At 47.1% G+C, this 24,945-nt stretch overlaps 1 protein-coding gene across 4 annotated transcripts in view; it reads right to left on the bottom strand.

The window, feature by feature from the left end:
* Positions 1-250: 250 nt before the first annotated feature.
* The window catches only part of LOC143988780 (alpha-1,4-N-acetylglucosaminyltransferase-like), a 337,591-nt gene continuing 312,896 nt past the window's right edge, over positions 251-24,945 (bottom strand). For all 4 annotated transcript variants that reach the window (XM_077488635.1, XM_077488634.1, XM_077488633.1 and 1 more), the window contains 2 exons: positions 22,534-23,033; positions 251-1,484 (listed from right to left, as the gene is read on the bottom strand). In XM_077488635.1, the coding sequence (XP_077344761.1) occupies positions 897-1,484; positions 22,534-23,010 (1,065 nt within the window). In that variant the 5' untranslated portion in view covers positions 23,011-23,033 and the 3' untranslated portion in view covers positions 251-896. The remainder of the gene's footprint in view (positions 1,485-22,533; positions 23,034-24,945) is intronic.

Here is a 24,945-nt window from a genome sequence, read left to right as displayed (position 1 = left end):
GTGCCCACCAATGCAGCCCATCAGTGCCCACCAATGCAGCCCATCAGTGCCCACCAATGCAGCCCATCAGTGCCGCCTAATCAGCGCACTTCAATGAAGGAGAAAAATGACCCGTTTGCAAAATTTTATAACAAACTATTAAAACATGATTTTTTTTTTTTTTTGCATCTTTTTTTGTTTGTTTAGCAAAAAATAAAACTCCGAGCTGTAACTAAATACCACCAAAAGAAAGCTCTATTTGTGGGAAAAAAATGATAAAAATTTCATTTGGGTACAGTGTTGTATGCCCGCGCAATTGTCATTCAAAGTGCATCAGCGCTGAAAGCTGAAAATTGGTCTGGGACTGAGGGGGGTTTAAGTGCCCAGTAAGCAAGTGGTTAAACTGTAAGTAATATGCGATATGGGCTGGATTACAGTGGTTATAGTCTGATAATTACTTATTATAATGGACTAAATGAAAAGAAGCATCAGAGTGACAGAGTTTACTTCCTCTTTAAGCCCGGTACACTTTCAGTACGTGTATGCCACTGTCTGTCTAACGTCTGGCTTCTGTCGAAGGGTTATGCTGGAAGACCAGCATTTAATCAGCACTCACAGCCAATGGCTGTAACACTGGTCTGTAAATTCTGATAGAGGGGTGAGTCCCCACTGTCACAATAGAATTGCACAGTAGGAGAGATCTCTGCATCAACAATCTCAGGGGACACTAACAATTTTAGCGATGGCTGTGACGGAAAGAAGGAGACAGGGGTGCACAGGAATGCAGAGGATTAGGGTTGTTGGGGGAAGGGGGTTCTTTTACCCACTGTCCTTTTCACCTGTTTAGTAGTGGCAGCAACAAAGTACGTATTTTCTTTGTGCACTCCTAAATTCTCCATGCTGAGCTAAATTATTTTTTAAATGTAAATCGATTCATTTCTCAGAATTGCGCCATATGTGAATGGGCAGTATTTTTTATAGAGGTGTTCCACTAATGTATTACTTCCAGGAACCATAGTTAGACCAACTTTGTTTTTATAGTTCCATAGATGTAGGCCATACGAGTCTGTAAAAGTTGGTGGATTTTCATAAACTGTATAATATTTTTCCCAGAATGTATACAAAATTGGGTAGAAATGATGAGGATGAAAGTAAGCTATATCTTGACATACAATATCAACGAAAGATGTAAATACCATTTCTCCACACAATTTTTGTATAACACGTGTGAATACTCCTGGTCCTTGGTGTCCCCATTTCCACCCTTTGTATTCCACTACAAAATTTTCCATGAACTCCCAGGTCACTCTATGAAAGGGGGGCAGCCCAAAAACACTACTGCTGGTAACTCTAGCAGATTCAGCTGCTACAAAATGATCCTTAGGTATTGGGCGAATGGAGATGACATCAGTATCCATATAAATTCCACCATGTTTCCACATCATAGCAAACCTGCTGGCATCGGAAAGAACATGGGTCCAGTACTTTTCTTTTTTGGGGTTTACCTGGAAATATATTGAAAACACATAGAAAAGCAGTGAAAATTGATTTATTGATTGATAAAAGGTTTCATTCAACTTTGTACACAGAAATGGCAGACCAATGGGAACAACCTTGTAAAGCATGTCTGGTTCTTTTCTGTATACGAGAAGAATTCCAAAGGGGTCTATTACATTTTCAAGCTTTGTTTATACAGTCTTCAGATTGTATGAGAGCAGTGTGTACAGCAAGCTACTGCAAAGCATCTGTAAAGCTTTCGGCAAGGTTCAAACAGCCAAGCTAAATCCTTTAGAGCAGTGGTCATCAATAGAGGTCGACCGATATGGGTTTTTCTCTGGCCGATGCCGATATTTAGAAATCATGGCGGCCGATATATGATGCCGATTTTTTTGGGCCGATATGTTAGGCCGATTTTTATTTATTTTTTTTATCCCCCTTAATCTCATAAAACCTAACAGACACCTTTCCCACTGGGGCGTGTTTTTAGGCACTTTTGGGCTAAAAATAGCGCCTGTAAAGTGCCTGCAAAACGGCTCCCCTGCAGTCTGTGTGAAAGACAGAGTGCTTTCACACTGAGGCGATGCGCTGGCAGGATGTTAAAAAAAAAAGTCCTGCAAGCAGCACGTTTGGAGTGGTGTATACCGCTTCTCCACCACTCCTGCCCATTGATATTAATGGGCACCACTGCCCAAGTGCATGCAAAGCGATTTGGCAGCGGTGCTTCACGGGCGCATTTAACCTCTTCTTCGGCCGCTAGCTGGATTATATGCGCCTCTCTAGCAGCCGAATAGCACCGCTAAAATGATGGTAAAGCGCTGCTAAAACTAGCAACATTTTACCATCAACGCCTGCCCGCTCCAGTGTGCAAGCAGCCTATAAAATAAAAACAAGTACTCAAAACTTTTGGACGAAAAAAAAAATGGACTAACTTTACTGTTTTAGTTTTTTGTTTTTTTTACTCCACAGGTATCGCAGACCAGGAACAGGATGGCGCCCACCAACACAGCTTACAAGAGGTCACGCTTTAAGTCAGGGGTTGACAAATTTGCTTTGAATTTAGGAGCCAGTTAAAAAAGTTAGGAGCCAGTTTTTTTTTCAGCTCCCGGGGTAAGGCCACTCATTTTCACCCCCTATCCCTAACTCACAATGGAGTACCCGGTCAATAACTCCATTGAAACGCTGTTACATCAGGGGTATGGGCTGACCAGAAAGAGTAAGGCTGGCAACAGATGGAACTGGCTGGCACTGCCAGGTGGCACTGGTTGCCACTGGAAGGCACGTGGAACTGCCAGATGGCACCGACAGGTGACACTAGTTGGCATTGGCAGGTGACACTGGTTTGGAACTGGCAGGTGACACTGGTTTGGAACTGGCAGGTGACACTGGTTTGGAACTGGCAAGTGGCACTATTGGCACTGGCAGGTGGCCCTGGTTGGTGATGGCAGGTGGCCCTGGTTGGTGATGGCAGGTGGCCCTGGTTGGCGATGGCACTAGTTGTCACTGGCAGATGGCACTGATTGGCGGTGGCACTGATTGGCGGTGGCAGGTGGCACTGGTTGGTGGTGGCTTTGGTAGGCGGTGGCAGGTGGCACTGGTTGGCGGTGGCACTGACTGGCGGTGGTACTCGGCACTGGCAGGTGGCACTGGCAGGTGGCACTGACAGGTGGCACTGATTGGCACTGGGTGGTGGCAAGTGGCACTGGGTGGTGGTTGCAGGTGGTATTGATTGGCGGTGGCACTGGTTGGCACTAGCAGGTGGCACTGATTTGTGGTGGCAGGTGGCACTGATTGGCGGTGGCAGATGGCACTGGTTGCCGCTGGCAGGTGGCACTGATTGGTGGTGGCACTGGCAGGTGGCACTGATTGGCGGTGGCAGGTGGCACTGATTGGCGGTGGCAGGTGGCACTGGTTGCTGGCAGGTGGCACTGGTTGGTGGTGGCAGGTGGTATTGATTGGCGGTGGCACTGGTTGGCGCTGGCAGGTGGCACTGGTTGGCGGTGGCACTGGTTGGTGGCAGGTGGCACTGGTTGGTGGTGGCAGGTGGTATTGATTGGCGGTGGCACTGGTTGGCGCTGGCAGGTGGCACTGGTTGGCGCTGGCAGGTGGCACTGGTTGGTTGCAGGTGGTATTGGAGGTGGCACTGGTTGGCACTGATTGGTGGCAGGTGGCACTGATTGGCACTGGCAGGTTTCACACAGAGCACCCTGTTACTGAAATGTAACAGAGGAGCTGGCGGGACCCTGCCGGGGTGTGAAACTGACAAGTAACAGAGAGGTGGATATGTCAGATTTCAGCCTGATGTCGGGGTGGGTGGGACCCGTGGGACCCGGCTGGGGTGGGCGGGACACAGCAGCTATCAAACACCAGCCAACGATTGGGCTGCTTAAGAAAAGGGGCGGGCCACATACACGTAGCGGCCCGCCCAGATCCCATTGGCTGGTGTTTGATAGCTTGCTGGGTCCCGCCCCCACCCCGGCCGGGTCCCGCCCACCCCGACATCAGGCTGACAGATCCTCCTCTCTCCATTGCGTGTCAGTTTCACACACAGCGCGGTGCTGCAGAGTGTGAAGGAGGGAGGAGGACGGCAGTCAGTGTTAATGCTGCTGCATGTCTGGGGCATCGATAGTGAGTCGGCTGGTGGCAGCTTAGGCGCCAGGTCGCGATTTCTGGTCGCATTGGCGACCTGGCGCCTGGGGTTCGTCGAGCCCTGCTTTAAGTAGCCCCACCCTCCTACCAAACCAGAGAGAGGGGGGGACACCCACCCTGACTGCATGTGAAGGCGTGCAGCACCTACCTACGGCAGGAATTCAGATTTTAGTAAACAGTTATGTGAATTTTCTTTATATATTATATATATATATATATATATATATATATATATATATATATATATATATATATTATAAATAATGTGTATCCACCACTGTGAGGGTCCCACCCGGTGGGTCATCACATTGCATGCTTCCACGTGGTTGACCACCGCAGGGGGTATATAACCCTACGTGTGAGTGTCACCGCTTATACCTAAATAATATGGCCAGCCCAATTGTGTATATATCAAAACAAGAGGTCCCATATAGCAGAGGAAATGCCACCAATTGTGGTAGAGCTACCCAAAAACCAAGGTGAAAAAAAGTGAAAGCGTGAAGGAAAAAAAAAAAAAAAATATTTTGTAACCACACAAACCACCATGCGAAACTGTGAATATCAAGAAGTGGTAAAGGGGGAGATTATTTAATAATATCGCCCCAATAGTTCAGTGCACATAGTGAGTGAGGTGATGATAGTGCAATAAATAGTGGAGATAGAGTCACAAGAGCTTACACTGCTAAGAGGATAGAAATATATGTCGTGACTAATCTGTAGGACAGTCACACCATAAGATTATTCCAAAGAGGGAAGAATTTACTTCACCCAACCTAAGGAAGTTATAGAATAGGTTATTCACCTTATTTCTTTGTGTTTGCTGCCAAAAAACCCCACCTGGGGGAGTTTTTCTTCCTTTTTTCGATGCATATCGGGGTGAGCAGCGCTCTTTGAACCCTGGTGGGTATGTGTCCTGTCCTTTGCGATGACCACTGCTTTAGAGAAAACTTCAATTTTCGTACGGCTATGTTTGGTACTGTGCCTGTCAGGGGCATATGCTGTTTGAAACGTCTTTTTTCTGCTGCCACACTAAAAGAAGCCGCAGACTGGTGATCTCATCTATACACTTATTGGCTTCATGTTTTGTTCTCTCTTCCATTCAGGGCCCTGTTGTACAGGAGATTGCATGAGCCTTATACCAAGTCAAATTCAGGTACTTCCACTACTTGCATTTAAAAAAAAAAATTATTTTACCAATGCAATAATAAATACAGAGATGGATAACTTTGTACAGTTAATATTTCCTGGAGTTCGGTTTTAAGACCTGTATTCAAAGCGGAATTTCACCCAAAAGGGCCCCCTCCCCTTTGCACACAGCCTTCTGGGATATGTCACAGGTCCCAGGAGGCTGCGGGTCCGTTCGTAACACATAGCGCAACTTGCTCATGCCCAGTGGGAGGCTATGTGAAGCCGAAATGAGTTGACATTGTGGCATTAGGGACCCCAGACGAATTGGTCCTGTGGAAGACAACACTGAATCCCTGGACAGGCAAGTGTCCTTTCCTTTTTTTATTAAAAGTCAGCTATAGTATTTGTAGCTGATGAGTCATGACTTTTAAATGTTTTGGATGGAGACTGAAAATCCTCCTTTTAACCTCTGCCAAAATGTAACTAGATAGTGCTTTAAAGCTTTCTGAAAGATGTGCACTCTGTCCAAACCTATTGTACATGCCAAAGCCGTTATGACACTAAATAGAAATAAAATGTGCAAAAAAAATGACGGCAAATGTATAACTCACAGACTCACCAAATTTATGGTGTGGGTGTAATTACATAAGGAGGACAACTACAAAAAAAAAACTAGCAGCTGTGTAGGGGACAGACTGTAAAAGCAGGTAATAGCCATCACCCAAGAAGTATAGTTTTAGACAAAAAGTGTATTAGAATTCATTAGAAAAATTAAAAATATTATTCTAACCTTTGGTCTAAAACTACACTGCTTGGATGATGACTATTAATTGCTTTACACAGTCTGTCCTACACAGCTTTTTTTTTCTTTCTTTTGTACAAAGCCATTATGAACATTGTCTTAGAGTTTTCCTTCTGAATTTCAGGATCAAAACAGTTACTAAATATTTGAAGTGTGAGTAATAATTCCTGGACCGACCAACTGTTTCCAGTGCAGCGTCTCCTCCCTTTTGGCTTATAATTGTTGGAAAATCTTAGAGACCATGAAACATACTGGCATTTCCATCAACAACTACCAGTGGAGACAGCAGATGGTGCCATCTAACCTTACTGTATATTGTGCAATCTGAACCCCTAGGGGCTGACATATGAAAAGTATGTTTAGGAAAACAAATATCCTTGCAGCCTATAACATCTAGTCAGAATTCTTGTTTTATTTTCATGTCATTACTGAAGAAATGACAGATAGTGAGCCAACTGCAGAAACATCTTGATGTCAATGTAGCTGGAGAGGTGATAACAGAAGCTACAAATCTCAGCTAAGAAATAAGTGTGTGGATATATGCTCTGGCAGGGGTGCCTGGATCTCTAAACTGATAAAGGACAAGTAAAAATGCTTTGGCAGATTAGACAGCTCAGATTAATAACAGCTAAGTATTTAGTGCCTTGTAGTTCCACTTGACATTAATGAATACGCAATTTATTTTCAGAGAGAACCACCATTAAAAAAAAAAAAAAAAAAACTACAACACTGCAGTGACACTTGCTGCTCCATTATATTGTGCTAGTTCCATGGGATAATCCTTATTGGCGATGCTAACACTTTAAATTACAGATCACTAGCTGGATTTCAAGCAGGAGAGCAGGTTTTGAAGAAATATGACAAAGTGTGGTTTTAGAAAAATAATAATTGTTCTGCCTGGCTGTGCTCTCAGAAGGACATTGATAATAAGAGCTTTTAGCCACCTACTATTGTGATTTGTATGCATGATGGAGCCTTTCCTCTTGTCTCCTGCTTCAAAGGTTTAAATCAGGGCTACGAGTGTCTTCTATTTGTAATAATGTTCAGTTTCAAAAGGAGAACCATGTGTCAGAACCTTTCTAAAGACTTTGACTTTTAAAAATGAACTCCAGTCAGTTATAAAAGACATAAATAAATGCATCCTGGTAAGAATAATTAGAGGTTTTGAGTTTGGGTCGAGGTTGGTTGCGAGACGAAACTTTAACAACCAACTAGCAATAATGCACTTCTTGGGATTTGAATAAGGTGGCTATGAATTTTGGGGTGGGGGAGAGGAAGATATTTATGTTAGGGCTGCTGGTGTATCTCATAAAGTCTCTTTACAGCTTCCCCACATGAACTGTCTACAGTCATAAAAGGCTGAATGTGCACCCTTGAGAAGAAGGGGTAGGGGAAAAGGCTATATTAAGAGTTCAGAAACATGGCTGATTTGCAGCCTTGAGGAAGAGAAAAGGTCTCATTAGCAGGCCAAAAAACATGGCTGCTTTGTGCCCTTATATACAGTGTATATTTTATGTAATCACAGAGCATGAAGACCAGTTTATACCACACATTGTTCAATCATCTAACAAGCTTATATATTTGTTTCATTATCTAAAATCAGTTTATGTTTACTATTCCATATTCCATTTTACCTGCTCAGTCTAGCATTTATTATTTTCATTTTTTTTTATCATCATCACTTTATTTTATTTAATTCGTATTTCATTTGGCTTCAAGTTCTCCTTTTTATTTTACCATGCACAATATCCTTTTTTTCCCCATCCATAATATCCTCTAATAAGACGCTCACAGTGAAAGCTATACTTATTCTGACTCCTGAGTCCATACAAGCCTAGTTAAAAGATTTGTCTTACCACTACATTGCCACTAGGGGGACCCTGAGCATTACAGCTATTCAAGTTACAGCTACACAGCATTACTCAACTCCATCAGCTCCCTTGCTGTAGCTAGTGCTTAAACTGTACCTCAATTTAACCACCAGGGGGCTTCCAAGTTGTAATAAAGCAGACTGGGATGTTGTTGCTGTATTTGAACTAAACTAGAGGTAAAAGTATAAAAATTACACATTCAAAATATTTAATTCCAGAATATGACGTTCTTGGGATGTCCATGGGAGTTGTACTGTTCCGTAACACTACATTCAGCTAAAAAGAATCACCCAAGCATGTAAGTTTAAAGTATTGGTGTTTTTTTTTGTTTTATTTTTTAACCATGTCACCCGCAAAGTTGCAATGAAGGACCCTCTCCCTTTTGCATTGGTACATGTCCACCATGGCAGTGCCAAGACCCCAATGCCCATTTTGTCAATGCCTTGCACATTATGGGCAATATGCATTTTCAAGATTTATACCCCATAAGCTTAAATTAAGTTTGGTTTTAACTTTGCATTTTTAATTTTATTTTATTTTATGACAGATTCAACAAACACCCCCAAAAAACAAACAGACACATTTATTAATCTAAATCATTAAATTCATTCAGTGCAAGCGACTGAATTTTACTTGGTATCTTGCAACCTTCTTTACAACAGCACTCAGACTGGGTTAGGAAGGTGCAGGACTGGAAGCCGATCAAGTGTTCTGCATGCAAATATGCTGACAAGGAACAAACTGATAAAAGGAGAGGGCATCTTAAGCAGAATGATTAACTTATCAGTCTACTGCAGCTCTTCCACTGTCCAATCAGCAAGCTGTTGAAAGGACACCACTGTATTCTTTCTACTGTGTATACATGATGCCATCTGTCTGACAGTGCTTTATGGCAGGGCTGTGAAAATTTCAGGACTGGATGGACTTATATCCATTACAATACATCCCCTATATGAAAATTATGGTTTCAGTATCAGTGTAGCTGGATTGCACTGAGTTTTGCTTGGCCACAGGTGTCACTGTCACCACTGGCAAGTGTGAGAACGCAGTTAGCTAGGTGCATTGAGTGCCATTCTTTCTCGGAGCCAGCCCAGTGGGAGTGTCATTTTGTTGTGCATTCTGGGAAAGGGTACTTAAGGTACTGACATTACGTGCTTCTGTGTTCCGGTCCAGGAGATCTTTCTGTCTGCTTGGTCCTGGTCCTCCTGACCAGCCCCCGTGGCCCTCATGGCCTGGGGTGTGGATCCATCCAATTTTGAGTCCCGGGACTGGCTAGCTCGAGGCAAGGTAACTGGGAGGAGGATTCAAAGGTGGTCCGGTGCCATCTCATCTGTGGAGAGGCCCAGCAACTGGAGAAGCAACCAGGGGAGGACTCTTCGGGAGAAGGCCACGCATGAGGCTGGCTTCTCAGAAGGAGCCTGGAGGCTTAGTTGAAGGACACCAAGTGAATCTACACTCATACGGTATCGCTGGACCAGTTGAGATACTGGTACTATATGATAGCTTTCTAAATTTACCTACGTCCCTCAGTTACATCCAAGTCTGTGGCAGAGACTTTATTCACAAGTGTTCTACATTCAAGTCTGTGGCAGAGACTTTGCTTTATTTAAGCACTCTATAGGCTGTTAGGCCTAGTGAGAGGAGATCTATCCGTTAGCTGTGAAAATCCAGTTGTGAGCGTTAATTCTCTGGATTTCTATAGTGAGAGACTTCCTATCTTTTGCAGTTCCAAGAGTACCTGAACTTCCTACCCAACCCTCTACACTTCTTTGAGAGACTGTTTTGTCTACCTGTTGTCAAATAAAAATCCCAAAAGAGGATCCAGTGTCAGTTTCTGCAATTCTTTGGGCCATCTACCTCGGGAAACCCCTAGACGCACACGAGGTCAGGAAGGTAACGGTAAGCCCAATAAAACCAGCCGCTCCTTCGGAGGTCAGTGCTACATGTGTATTTAGTGGTTTATCTGGAATTCAGCTTTAATGTACATCCAGGCAGAAAAATTCTTATAATGCACAAATGCTGGTATATATCTTAAAGTAGAGCTCTAAATACTGTAGCTGCTGACTTTAAATATATATTGATGCACAATCTCTTCTCCCTAGTTTCTCTAAGAATAGCTGTACCTGGACCGGTATCAACCTTTCTTGATGAGTTCTCTGCCTGGCTACCATAGTTTCTCTCTTCTGAAATCCCCACTATCATTCTTGGGGGCTTTAACATCCCTACTAATACTAATGCCGCGTACACACGAGCGGACTGTATGGCATACTTAGTCCGTCGAAACACATTTCAGCGGACAGTCCACTCGTGTGTGGGCTTCAGCTGACTTTTTCAGCGTGCAGTCCGGCGTACTAAGAATTTCGGATTGTCCGTCGTACTTTGGTTTCAGCGGACAATCCGCTCGTCAGTATGCTAGTTCGACGGACTAAGAATGGCGCATGCCCAGAAAGGATTTACACGGCGGAAGGGTGCTTTGCTGTGTATTGGACTTCCTATTTCTAGTCCCGTCGTACGTGCTGTACACGTCATCGCGCAAGCTTTCGACAGACTGTTTGGGTATCCGTGTGTGGTCAAGTCCGTTCAGTGGAAAGTACGACGGACTGTCCGTCGGATTGTATGACGAACTAAGTACGCCATACAGTCCGCTCGTGTGTACGTGGCATAACACACCTGCTACTTCCAAACTTCAGTCTAACCTCCTACTTTGACCTGAAGCAATAGATACATGCTTCTACTCCAGTGGTCTTCAAACTGTGGCCCTCCAGTTGTTCAGAAACTACAATTCCCATCATGCCTAGTCATGTCTGTGAATGTCAGAATTTTACAATGCCTTATGGGATGCATAGTTCCACAACAGCTGGAGGGCCATAATTTGAGGATCCCTGTTCTACTCACTCTGAATACACTTGGCCTGGTTTTCTCCAACCTATGCACTCCGTGCAAACTCTCCAACTATCCTTACCCTGTCTCTGATCACTACCTTATTAATTTCAATCTCCCTCTCCTCCACCTCCTCTCCCTCCTACCGCCGAATGGTTACCCGTAGAAACCTACACCATCCATCTCAACCCTTCTCTTCTACTGACCAACTCTATGACAAAATCACACCCCTGTCTTGCACCAACCTAGATACTTATGTCTACAACACTTCACTTCTAGCCTCGCTGGACACACTGGCCCCCTTCACTACACACAGAATCAGGCCCCGTCCCCTTCAATCTTGGCAAACAGCTGATATTAGAAGTCTGAAAAAACACAGTCATGCTCTTGAGCACCTATGGCATAAGACAAAGTCCCAGAAAGATTTCAGCCAGTATAAATCTGCCCTCTAAACATACAATTCCTGCCTCCTCACTGACAAGCAGTCCTATTTAATCTCTCTCATTAACACCTTATCTTTGCGTCCCCATAAACCCTTTTCTACCTTCAACTCTCTACTTGGTCCTCCACTGCCTTCAACCACCAACTCACTCACAGCCCAGGAGATCGCCAATCACTTAAAACAAAAGATTGATACAATTTGTGAGGAGATCTCTACCATTCAGATACCCTCCACACTTTACACTTCATGGCCGCAGGTACAAACATTACGTCCCTCTTTCAACCCCACCACTCTAGATGAGGTTGCTAAACTACTTGCCAACACCCATCTTACCACCTGCCCTCTGGATCCTGTTCCCTCACAAATTCTATGTTCACCCTCTAGCTCTATTCTACACTCTCTAACCCACATCTTCAATCTCTCCCTCTCTTCTGGAAACTCTCTAAAACAAGCACTTGTCAGCCCCATATTTAAAAAAACACTGAATGGACCCTTACATTCTTAACAACCTACGCCCAATCTCCTTGCTCCCTTTTTTATCCAAACTACTTGAATGTCTGGTCTACAACCGACTGAGAAACCACCTTGCTGCCTTCTTGATCCCCTTCAGTCTGAATTTCGTCCTCAACACTCCACAGAAACTGCTCTGCTAAAACAAACAAACAATCTACTAATTGCCAAAAATAATGGTCACTATTCTGTACTCCTACTCCTGGACCTCTCTGCTGTCTTTGATATGGTTGACCAACCCTTTGGTCTCCGTGGCTGTACTCTTCGCTGGTTCTTTTCCTACTTATCGCTCTTTTGGCGCCACTTAAAAATTCTACCTACTCTTCTTCTTTCTTTCTCTGTTGGGGTCCCCCAAGGTTCTGTTCTTGGACCGCTCCTATTTTCAACCTACACCTCCTCCCTGGGTCAGCTGATAGCCTCCCATGGCTTCCAATGCCATCTCTATGCTGATGACACTGAAATGCATTTCTCTATGCCACAGCTCACTCCTTCCACCGCCTCACGTATCACTCATTTACTATCGGATATATCAGTCTGGATGTCACTCCACTGCCTCAAGCTTAACCTACCCAAAACTGAACTTATCATTTTTCCTTCCACATGTGCCCCTCCCACTGATTTCTCTGTCAAAATCTATGGCACAACTATAAGCCCATCCCCACATGCTAAGGTCCTATGTGTAATCCTGGACTCTGAACTCCCCTTTAAGCCCCACGTTCAATCACTGTCCAAATCTTGGCACCTCAACATCTCCAAAATACGCTCCTTTCTAACCAACGACACAACAAAGCTCTTAATTCACTCCCTTGTCATCTCATCCCTCGACTACTGCAACTCCCTCCTTATTGGCTTGCCTCTACATAGTCTACCCCCCCCCCCCTTTCAATTCATCATGAATGCTGCTGCTAGACTCATCCACCTTACCAATCTCTTTGTGTCTGCTACTCCTCTCTGTCAATCCCTCCACTGGCTCCTGCTCACTCAATGAATTAAATTCAAAATACTAACAACTACTTACAAAGCCATCCACAACTCTGCCCCCAGCTACATCACCGACCTAGTCTCTAAATACCAACCTAATCATTCTCTTCGTTCTTCTCAAGACCTCCTGCTCTCTCTTTCCAGAGCCTCTCCAATCCTATGGAACTCTGAACCGCAATCTGTCCAATCAGGGCAGTCTTTAATATTGATTGGACCCTGGGCAAAAGGGTGCCCCCCCATTGCAGTTTTGCGCTCCACCTGCTCCGAGAGATACAATAAATAGCAGCTAGACTCAAAATCTGTTCACTGAATCAGAGCAGGCAGCAAATGCGATTGGTTGTTAGAGGTTACAGTGTAGCATTACCGCTCTCACTGGCTGCTAGATATTACAGTACACATTACGGCTCACTGATTAGTTGCTAGAGATTAAAGCACATGATGCTTGTCAATTGGTTGCTAGAGACTACTGTACATTAATACTGCTCACTGGTTGCTAGGAGGTTACAGCACTTCATCTCCTCACTGCCTGCACACCATGGATTACAAAGGTGAGGGGACCCATTAATACACAAACAGAAAACTCCTAGGGATCCTAGTACTCCTGGGATCAGTGGCAGTGCTGGGGGGAGAGGAGGATGTGATCAATGGCAATGCTGATTTTTTTTTTTTTTTTTACTGACTACCAATATAAAAAGGAGTTTTAACACTGGCCATCAATGTAATATGGGTGTACACTGACCATTAATGTAATAGGGGTGTACACTGACCATTAATGTAATAGGGGTTTACACTGACCACTAATGTAAGGGCGACATTCACATTGGCCACTAGTGTGAATGAAAGTATGCTACACCAAGCACCAATGTAATGAGAAGGTTTACACTGACCACCAATGTAACTGAGATATTTAGCCTGCATTCACATTTGTGTGCATTGGAAATGCATGCAAAATCGCTTTCCTGACACAACAGAAACGTGCTTCCCTTTAGCAGATACACAGCAGTGCCATTAATTGTTAATGACATGACCCTCATATAATAGATGGGCTACTATCCCCCATATTGTAACCATATATCTTAACCACTGCTACGTCCCCATACTCCCCCCAGAAAATGAGACCACACCAAATCTGGAGTAAATAATTGGCCGTAGCAGCCAATTAACTTTGTTTATTAAATATTCAAATAAATTAACATCAATAACCATAACTGTATAAAACTGTAATAAAACTGTAGTATCCGTTAACTCCACCCGTTGGTCTTTGCAGGAAAAACCCACCGCTCTAACCACCATCTCCAATCCGGCACTGCGGTACCTTAAAACTAAAATAGGCCTCCAGCTGACCTGCTGGCTCGGAGACACAAACCACTGACTGCAGTGCACCCGGTAACCACCTTCCAGCTAAAACCACCATTAGCTGGACCACCACCCACGGGCCCCATATCACCAATGAGTCCCGCCCTCTTCCATAACTGGGGTTTAACCTCCACCCGCAAAGACCAACACCACGCCACAGCACACCAGGGGAAAACCTTACCCTTTTTTCCCCCGCCAAACCCTCAAGGCTCTCTGAATTCCATCCTGCAACCCCAGGGCCCACAAGTCAATCCCAACGTCATTCAGGTGCACTCCATCCCACCTCAGGTACCGCCACGTGTCCACCTCCAGTTCCAGGTGGCGAACAGCCAACCCCCCATTTCTAACCACGAAGCCACTGACCTCCTTGTTCACCTTTTTTCTTGCCCTATTGATCCTGTCGACAGACCTGGCAAACCTCCATGAGGTCCTGGCCACCATGTCTGACCACACGATGACCATATGCGGGTAGGCCAACCGAAGCTGCCAAAAATAAAATTTGATATCCCGCACCAGGTCCAACATGGACTTAAGCCTAAATCATTGCCCCCAACATGTAAGACCAACACGTCAGGAGGCCTACTCAGATGTGCAAACTTATGCACTTCCGAAACCGTCCTCCCCCACAGCATGCCCGGCACCCCAAACCACCTGATACAGGCATTTTGTCTGGAAAAGCCGAGCTGCCTCCCCTCGGGTCGAACATCTCCTCTCCTAGCCCCCCAATACACGTAGGAATGGCCTACAATCCAGACCAGGCCCTGAGTTCCACCTGTAAGAAAAGAACAAAACAACCCAATAACAGTCTGTAGCACCCAAAACCATAACACTAACTGTACCGTAATGCCCCCCCCAACCAACAACTTGTTAAACACCCAGCAGATGAGGGCGAACATACGATCGGAACCTCCTCGACTCCCACCTCCCAATCCGTTTGACAGCCACCTCGTCCAACCCCCACCTAACCGCTTCCGTCGTTGCCCCTATCCGAAACGAATGGGAATAAAATTGCTGATCACCCAGCCCCAATGCCGCCAAACACTTCTTAAACACCGCCACGAATTGAAACCTAGAAAGCGATGACCCATCCTGATGCACCAGCAACGAACCCCCCACCTCCGGCCGCAACGCCAGAAACCCCCTTCACCAGCTCCACTGGGCACAGGGGAGAACTGTGCAATGCTAAAACTTGCACCTTCCTGCCCCTGCCCCGCTGATCTGTTTTTGACCGCCGTAACCATATTGACAGCCTGTCTGCCCCGCAAACCAAATCCACCACCCCTAACCCCCATGTTGTCGCTTAGAAGGGCTCACCAACTCACTAATCCTGAACGCCCCAAAAAATGCTAAGGCGAACCACCTCATAGACCGATGAACAGGTGACCCCCACCTGTGTCAACAACCTGCCCAGCAGCGCAAAGGACACTGGCCGTCTCGTGTCCCTGCTCGGCTTAGCGCGCCTGTAACCCCTCACCGCCTGTTTAACCCAGAAATCCTTGGTCAGATCCGGCCAGCCCTGAAACAAACCAAAACGCCAGACCAGCCAACTTCTTGTCCAGCCCTGACACTGAACCCCCCCTTCCATCTGCCTCGAAACAAAATACAAAACCAGCAGCCGCCAATCTCGCGCCTCCTGCCCATCTTCCACCTCCCGAACCACAGCCAACCATTCTCCCCACACCCTAAGGTATGCTGACCACGTAGCTTAGCTCACTGACCTTCTAATCCAACCTGGGAGTCGTCCAAGGCAATCGTCCATAGCCACTCGGGACAAGGGACCCCGCACAGCTCCGCCCCCGGTGCCAACTCCCGGAATCGGTCCCACTGAAAGCGAGACAACGCATCAGCAATGACGTTCTCTACTCCCGGGAGATGAACAGCATAAATGAACACGTTCAACTGCAGGCACCGCAAAACGAGATGCCTGAGTAACCGGACCACGGGGGGCGACGTCGCCGTCACCTTGTTAATCACCTGGACCACCCCCAAATTGTCACCATGAAAACGAACCTTCGGGTTTCGAAACGCATCCCCCCATAACTCCACCGCCAGCACCACCGGAAACAGTTACAGCAATACCAGGTTCTTCACAAACCCCGCCTCCTTCCAAGAGTCCGGCTACGGCCCAGCGCTCCACTTACCCTGAAAGAAAGCCCCAAAACCTGCCGCCCCCGCCGCGTCCGTGTACAATGCCAGATCAAAATTGCTTACCGGACCCGACATCCACAGCGCCCTGCCATTGAAATTAGCCAGGAACGCGTGCCAGCACTCCAGGTCCTCCCTGTGAACCTTCCCCAAGTGCACGTAGTGCTTAGGCGACTTCACCCCTGCGGTACTAGCCGACAGCCTTCGGCAAAACACCCTTCCCATCGGCAAAATGCGACACGCAAAATTCAACTTGCCCAGCAGCGATTGCAAAGGCCTGAGTTGAACTTTCCGCAAACCTATGATCCCGCGAACTTCCGCCTTCAGCGCCATCAACTTGTCCTCCGGCAGTCGACATTCCATCCTGTCTGAATCTAGCACTATGCCCAAAAAACTCAACACTGTCGCCGGCCCCTCGGTCTTCTCTGGTGCCAACGGGACGCCAAACTTCTCTGCCACGTGCTCCAACGTGGCCAAAAGGATCGCACACACCTCCGATGCAGGCGGGCCCACGCAGAGAAAGTCGTCCAAATAGTGTATGATCGAATTCACTCCCGCGACGTCTCGCACCACCCATTCAAGGAACGAACTAAACTGCTCGAACAGTGCGCAGGATACCGAGCAACCCATGGGCAAGCATCGATCCACGTAGTACTCCTCCTGCCAGTGACAACCTAACAGGCGAAAGCTGTCCGGATGAACCGGGAGCAAACGGAACGCCGACTCCACGTCCGCCTTAGCCATCCACGCTCCCTGTCCGTACTCGCGTACCCAAAACACAGCAGCATCAAAAGACGTGTAGGAGACTGCACAAACTTCCGGGTCAATCGCATCATTCACCGAACCCCCTTTGGGAAACGACAAATGATGTATTAACCGAAACTTGTTGGGTTCCTTCTTTGGCACCACACCCAAAGACGATATTACCAAGTCCGGAATTGGCGCCACCTCCTTGTGAAGTTTTTCTGTAACCACGTCCGCATGCTGCAGAGCCGATCGCAAATTGCGAGCGACTGGGGGAGCGGTGACCAGTCTGGATGGAATACGAAAACCCTCTGAAAACCCCCGGGCCAGCAACTGGGCCGCCTCCCTATCGGGATACCTATCTAGGAAAGGCTGCATCTTTTCCACTCTCACAGGCGTTTTCCCCCTTTCCAACCGCATCTCCCGGCCGACTTTTTCCTTGTTTAAAACAGCGGGACAGGGGGTGTCCGCCACCACAGCCAGAACATTCGTGCTTGTACTTGCGCGACCCCCCAAACTTGCAGGCTCCCTCGTTAAACTGCCAACACAACCCCTTTTTTCTCGCGGCCGATAGTCCGGGGCTGGCGGACCCACCGGCCCCCCCTGGAAAAAACGGACTCGCCGAAGTCAGACGCATCCAAAGACTGATGTCCTTGTGGTCCCACCGCAAGGACGGGCGGATCGCCCTACGCTGTCGGAATTGTTCATCATACCGCAGCCATGCCTTTCCCCCGTAGACTCGGTATGCCTCCCCCACGGCGTCCAGGTAGCAAAATAATGCCGAGCAGTGTTCCGGGTTCTTCTCCCCAATCACACTTGCCATGATCGCAAAAGCCTGCAAGCAGTTCGCAAACGTCCTGGGAATGAGCCTATAACGCCTCTTTTCCTCATCCTCCTTCTTGCTGTCCTCCGGCCTAACCCTGTCCAAGTTAAACTTTTCCAACGGCAGGAGCGCAAAGATCTCCACGTATTCCCCTTTCCAGATCTTCTCGCACACCTCAGGCTTTAAATGAGCTCCGAGGGGCCCCTCGAAGCACACATATACCTCGCACTTCGCCGCATCCGCCAACCTAACCAAATCCTGCTTCTTCGCCACTTCCGCAGCGGTCTCCCCCGAAGATTTAGTCGCCTCTGCCTTGTCTGACCCCCCACCACCTCCTTGAGGGGTACCGCCGGCCCCGCCACGGGCGCCGCCACTGGCTCCGGCGCACTACAGCCTGCGATGTCCCTGCCCCCTCCCCCCCCTGGAGCCACCCATGCAGATGCCGGAGCCGCAACGCCCCCCCCACCGGGCTCAAACCTGCCCACCAGTTCTTTCAAACTGGCGAGAAACCCCTGGAACCCAGAATCCGCCCGGCAGCGTCGCTCGCTAGCGACACCGGAGGGGAACGCACGGTTGCCGCCGACCGCCCCACTACCCCATGTCCCACACCCTCCACCCCCCTGTCCCCCACCCCCGACATACAATCCCGTGAAAAAAGCAAAGCAGTCTTACCGTGATGCCTGGAGGGGGTCCCACCAGCTGAAGGTCCCGGCACGACAGCCGCCGTCTGTCCCTGCAGCCCTTCATCGTCCGACTGTGACAGCTCCCCTTCCGAGCGCTCGGCAACCATCTCGTCCTCACCCGCCGAAGGCCCACCAGCATATACGTCACTGGCTGCCGGGGATCCGCGGTTCACCACCTTCTTCTGCAGCACGCCAGATCCGCTTTTGGACTTCCGCAAAGCCTTCTTTGGCCCAGACCATGCCTGCTTGCTGCACCGCCCACAGCCACTGCCAGCTGCCGCCTTCAGTTCACCTCTGTCCAGCACATCCTCAGCCCGCCCACCATCACTGTCCTGCAGCGCTCCATCCACCGCCTGCCGTCTGTCCAAGCCAGGGCGCCTTCCATCCGACCCCATCCATCCATCCCTGTGCCCCCACCCTCCAGCCTCAGTCTCAGCAGCCTCAGTATTCAGTCCTCCCCGGCCACCACGTCCAGGCCCCGCCCCCGCCGACTCCGGGCCAGAAGCCAGGGCCTCCCTCCTCCTCACAGTCCCCCTGCTGGGCCCAGCCACTGCCGCAGACATGCCAGCGCCGTCCCCCCAAGCCTCCCAACAGTCCTCCGTGGGTGTGCGCCCCCCCCACCCGCGGGCACTGCCGCGCGATTCGCCGGCGGCCCCAAGCAGGCCCTACCCCGCCGCTCCGTAGCACAGGCAATAGGGGGAGAGGGGGGGTCAGGGGAGAAGCGAGCCGGCGGCCTGGAATGCCGTGCTCGCACCGCTCGAGCACCCACCGCATCTGCCGCCGGAGTACCTCCTCCCAGCGCCGCTGACAATCTCTCCTCCAGTCATCCACGTCCCCTGGATGCCGCTTCCGTCTTCAGCCGGGCAAACAGAGCCTCCACACCAGCCATGCTGCAAGCTCGCTCCTCGTGGCCAGACTGAGCTTGTGTGTGAAGCCACTCCCCGCTCTGGATGCCTGCTCCTCCGCCCCCTCCCCTCATGACCAAAGCCTGACTTTTTAACCCCCTATTAACTCTGTCATGCCGCCCTGCGCTTAGTGCTTTCTTTTACTGTGCTCCGGGCTCTCTTACTCAGGCATCTGGTGACATGTGTCTTGGCACTGTGTGATTTTGAAAAAGGGTTTGGGACTTTCTTCCACATTCGTAGCGCATAGAGCAGCCCATTGAAATTAATGGGCTGCCCTACACTTGACCTACATCTTTATACAGTACACCCTTGCATCCTAAAACCCATGCTAACCACTGTTACCTTTTGTTGCACTTGACCCTTCCTTCTAGGTTGTAAGCTTTTACGAACAGGGCCCTCTGATTCCTCCTGTATTGAATTGTATTGTAACGATGACACTTACCTGCCCCTGGATCCAGCAATGCCCTCACCCAAGCTGATTCTTTAATCGGCTTCGGGTGCAGGCACCAGCATCTTCACTGAGGAAAACTGGCAGTGAAGCCACTGCGCTTTGTGATTGGTCCTGCAATCTTCTGGGATCTGTGATGTGTCCCAGAAGGCTGTGGGGGAAGGAGGGGAGGCAGACTTCTGCTCAGAATGGAATTGGGGTAGCGGGTACCTGTCAAAATCAACCCCTCCCAAGAAACAAAAAAAATATCATCAAATTATTGTTCATGCCTATTGTCTCCAAGAACAGGTCCTACCCTTTTCTGTCAGAGTATACTCTACTAGATAATTAAGTGCTTCTTGGCCTTTTTGACACCTAAAGAGGCCCTAGGTGGGGCAAAATGTGCATAAAACACATTTCTGGTTCCGGAAACCTTTCTTTCACATACATTTTCTCATGATTCAGTTTATTTTTTTACCTTTTTTCTCCATACCACCATTTCACAGTCTTTATCACTATGCATCACACACACACCTGCATTGATTCCATTCACAGCTGATGATGCTCAAAATAAACCTATGCTTGGCTCTGTTTTCCCAACCTGTGACCAAGCCACAGTGTGCTGGGCGAAACATGTCAGAGTCTGGCTGAAGCAGCAGTGGCTGAGGTCACATTCATTTACATGTCATTGCACTGGGTCGGTGAGTGGTGTCCCTTCTTTTCTCGGTTGTCACTTCTACACCCTTGAATGGTGCATAGGCGCTTGCTCCCTTCACTGCAACCAGAAGGGAGATCTTAAGCTCAGCTTAGAGCAGCACTGAAAGTTATACCTGGATCACTCTGGATCCGATGATGTCACATCTGACCTGTGTAACGCATGCCAAGATGGCATTTCTGGGTCTTGATATTTCTGTTGTAATGCCTGGCAAACCTTTTAACAAGTGAGGGTATAATTTTGTATGTGTGATTTTAACAATAAAGCGCATATGGAGTAAACTTAGACCTGGATGGTGGTACCAGAAAACGATATTGGGCGTAAAATACTGGATTTCCAGGAGAATACTTGCACATGCCATTGTGTTTTTTCATTCAAGCAGAAGTGGAATATCACAAGGTGGTTAAGACTTATATAGTTATAGGGTCAAAAACCCCTGGTGAGTGGGGAATCACTATCAGGAGGGCACTGTGCATGTGTGAAGTTGCTGCAAACAAGAAGTAGGAGAGCTACACGATTCACAGAGCACAAGACTGCTCAAATAGCACAGCACTTTATAAAGACTGCAGAATATAGGACTCTTTATTTCATTATAATTATCATTACTTTTATTTATTGTGGAAATTGGGGTTAAACAGAAGGAAAAGATCCACTAAAAGTTCACTACATTGCATGTGTTTACATATGTATTTTTTGGTGACATGCACAACCCTATATATATTATATCTTTGCACAGGGACAGCGCTTTTTTTTTTAGCTTGTCCTTCAGTTTGACTGCTTTTGACATCCCAAATGTCTCTGAATTCTGTGTCCCTCAAATGCTCACCTTAAAATCCTTTTCTTTGGAATTCTTTAAGCGACACAGGCTCAACCCTTTGTGTTTATGGTCTCAAAACTGAGACATGTTGGGAATAGGAGTGATTATAATAGGCTGACCTAAATGTCTGATACTTTTGGCCCAAACTCAAAAAGTTTACAGCGAGTACAAAAATCTGATAGTCACCAGTGTTGCCAACCGTCAGTATTTTTACTGGCAGCCAGTAAAAAACAGGCAATTTTCTCCTGCCAGTAAAAAGAAAAGGTTGCCAGTAAAAAATATGGCTGTGACACTCGGCCCGGAGCCAGCTGAGACCATACAAGTGCCTTCTACAGTGAATTTGGGTGGCTCTGGTGCAGATGTTATGGTGCAAGGGAGCCGAGCAGAGCCGTCAGAGCCTTGTGTGTGGGTCTACGGGATGGGAGCAAGGCAGGCCAGGAGCGGGACCAGCAGTGCTGTTTGGACTGAAGGGACCACCTGGCTTGGAGAGAGACTGTCACTGTGACTCAGGAGGGGACATGTCATGTCGGTGATCTGGACTGCTACACACTGCTGTTAGTATCACTGTGAGAGTCAATTTCGTGTGTGTGCCACCCATTCTAATTTCTTGCCCTACTGAGTCCTGTCCCTGAGATACTTACTATATCGAAAATCAAATAAGAAATATGTTTTTTGCTTTATTATCTACCTTAAATCACATTTCTAATTACATATTGTACTTGTTTGTAGCCTAAATAGTGAAATTTGTACTTAAAACTGTAATTTTGGAACTTTTGGAAATGCCAGTAAAAACTTGGCTGTGCCAGTAAATTTTGGGTGTCGTGTCAGTAAATTTCAATCTGTTAGGTTGGCAACACTGATAGTCACCAATTCTTTGCTCCCGGAGCACTGAGAACCAAGCAATCAGCGGTCTTTGATCGCTCGGTTCTCAGTCTTAGAGCCAGCAGGGGACAGATGCTGCATCCACCTAGGCAAGTAGGATTTTTAATAAAAAAAAAATAAAGAAAAAAAAAAAAAAACACAAACACTGAGCTTCTCTTTTAAATCCACCAAAAAGTTACTTTGCCAGCCACATTCTTAAGTCCCATGGTCTGTTTTAGGTACACTTTCATTTCTGTACTGCTTGATTTGGGAGGGCTTCTCCAGACCAGTCAGCCATTTCCCCCATGACATACATACCTTTTTATACCAAGTCATAAGTGGTGTATACATGAACAGCTCCTCCAATTTCAATGGAAATAAGTAGATATTATCAAAAGGTAAAAAAGTTGGAAAGTGTTTGCGAATTCTGTGCTCATCTTCCTCTGTCATGATATCCCCCAGTCCTTTCATAAAAAAGACAATCGGTCTGTCAGGGTAGACTCGGGCTGCTGACTCAATAGCACATAAGACCAAGGATGGTGGTTCCATTCTGTCTGTGGTCTCCATAAATAAGATTCCATTTCCTTTGCCTAGAATGGTATATGCTGTTATAGGCTTAGAGGTTACATTTGTCAGTCTATGAGATTGGTTGTCAGTGGAAATGGAAGCTGAAACATCTGAAGTAAGTTTGTTTGTGGCCTGTTGATTTTTTTGTTGAAAACATACTATTCCAAAAAGAGCTATAACTGTTATTATACTGAATATCACCTTTAATTTTGTTAACTTTATCCACATGATTGCAAAGTCCCATGTCCAAGCTACAAAAATAGAAAAACAAATTGTTATTGAGTGCCAAATACATATTGAATCCTATAGCATATTAATACAACCGAGTATGATCTGTGATCATGTTTTTACTTGCACCAACATTAAAAATTTCAGGACAAGCTTTTAGAATGTTCCCTTCTAATCAGTCCCAGCATGACTGATAAACTACAGCTGGGTATACATTCAGTTTTTTTTCTCAACCAACAGGTTAAATAAGAAACAAAAAACAAAAAAAAAAGAAATAAAATAAACCAACAACTGACAGATCATCTTATCAATAGTGTTGGGCAAATGGTTGGGCCAAGCAAAAATTTGCGGGGCGCGCTGCGGGATGTTAGCTCACCGAATGCCCTACAATGCACTGCAAGGGCATTCTAGGGCCCTAATTGGATGAAGCCTTGCACCTGTGCAATCCTTTGCCAATTAGGACACAGAGCACTGTCAGAGCCAAAATTGAAAGTGATCATTACTTTTTCCCCCCAATCACAGCTCAGTGCTCATAGTCCCACCCCACACTATAAAAGGTTCCTTCCCATAGGAAGCTTTTGCAGTGTGTTGTTGGAGTGAAGATAGAGCAGGGCTCAGTTTTCTACTAGCGGGTAAGACCCCTTTCACACCACACCGCCCACAGCATTGGCGGTAAAACGCCAATATTTTTAGGATTTTCTGCGCATTTCGGCCGCTAGCGGGTTGCTTTTACCCCCGCCAGCGGCCAAGAAAGGGTTAAAACCACGGGCAATACACCGCAATAGCTCAGTTTTGCCGGCGGTATTACAGCGCTGCCCCATTCATTTCAATGGGGAGCAGCGGTGGAGGAGCGGTAAACAAACCGCTCCTTCACCGCTCCAAAGAAGCTGCTGGCAGGACTTTTCCTTGACGTCCTGCCAGCGCACCACTGTAGTGTGAAAGCCCTCGGGCTTTCACACTACAAACAATGGTGCAGCTTTTTTAGGGCAGGTTGCAGGCGCTATTTCTAACGCTATAGCGCCTGCAAAACACCCTGGTGTGAAAGGGGTCTTAGTGTTTTTACTTATTGTAACTGAGTGTGGAGTGTTTGTATAGTGGGTCAGTATAGTGCAGTGTGAGCATAGTGTGTTTGTGTAGTGCAGTGTTTAACACAGCATTACATAACAGTTCGTGCTGTATACCTCACCCCTTTAATTTTTTTTTTTTTTTTTTTGCCGCCACCCTATTCCATCAGATTGTCTCATAGCTCAAACATGCCAAAAACACCAGCAATTTGGTTACCACATGCTTCACAAGGCATTTAAAGTGGTTGTAAACCCTTACAAACCACTTTAACCTACAGGTAAGCCTAGATTAAGACTTACCTGTAGGTCCAAGAAATATCTCCTAAACCTATATGGTTTAGGAGATATTTGCCCGAAAACGGGCACCGCTGTCTACGGCGCATGCGCCATAGACAGCGGCGCGCAGGCGCACTGAGCGTGGCATTTCCAAGAATGGAGCTGCCGCACATGTCGACTCCCGTGCGCATGCGCGGGAGTGATGTCATCGCGGCTTCGCCGAATGACAGCGGCGGAGCTGCGAGACGCCACCAACAAGATGGATGAAGCGGACTACAGGGGACAGCGGTGACTTCGCTGGCTCCTGTGTCAGGTAAGTGACACATAATGGACTACTATGCGATGCATAGTAGTCCATTATGCTTTGCCTTTGCAGGGAATGAAAGAGGAAGTAAACTCATCACGGTTTACTTCCTCTTTAACCTCCCACCACTCAGCCTGTTGACAAGAGCACCTTAAAACCAAATACAAGGAACACAATTCTTCGTCTCACTTTTCATGTCTACCCCCCGCTATACCTCATGACCTCTCAGCAGCCTCCACTGACAAGGATGATGGTATACCAAAGGGTGACACAGGTCCTTGCAACAAGGCT

Source organism: Lithobates pipiens, unplaced genomic scaffold (assembly GCF_037356315.1).
Source record: "Lithobates pipiens isolate NorthernLeopardFrog02 unplaced genomic scaffold, aLitPip1_a1.2 Scaffold_18, whole genome shotgun sequence".
Classification (NCBI taxonomy): domain Eukaryota; kingdom Metazoa; phylum Chordata; class Amphibia; order Anura; family Ranidae; genus Lithobates; species Lithobates pipiens.
Note: the sequence above shows the minus strand (reverse complement) of the source record. Positions and strands in the feature narration are given on the sequence as shown.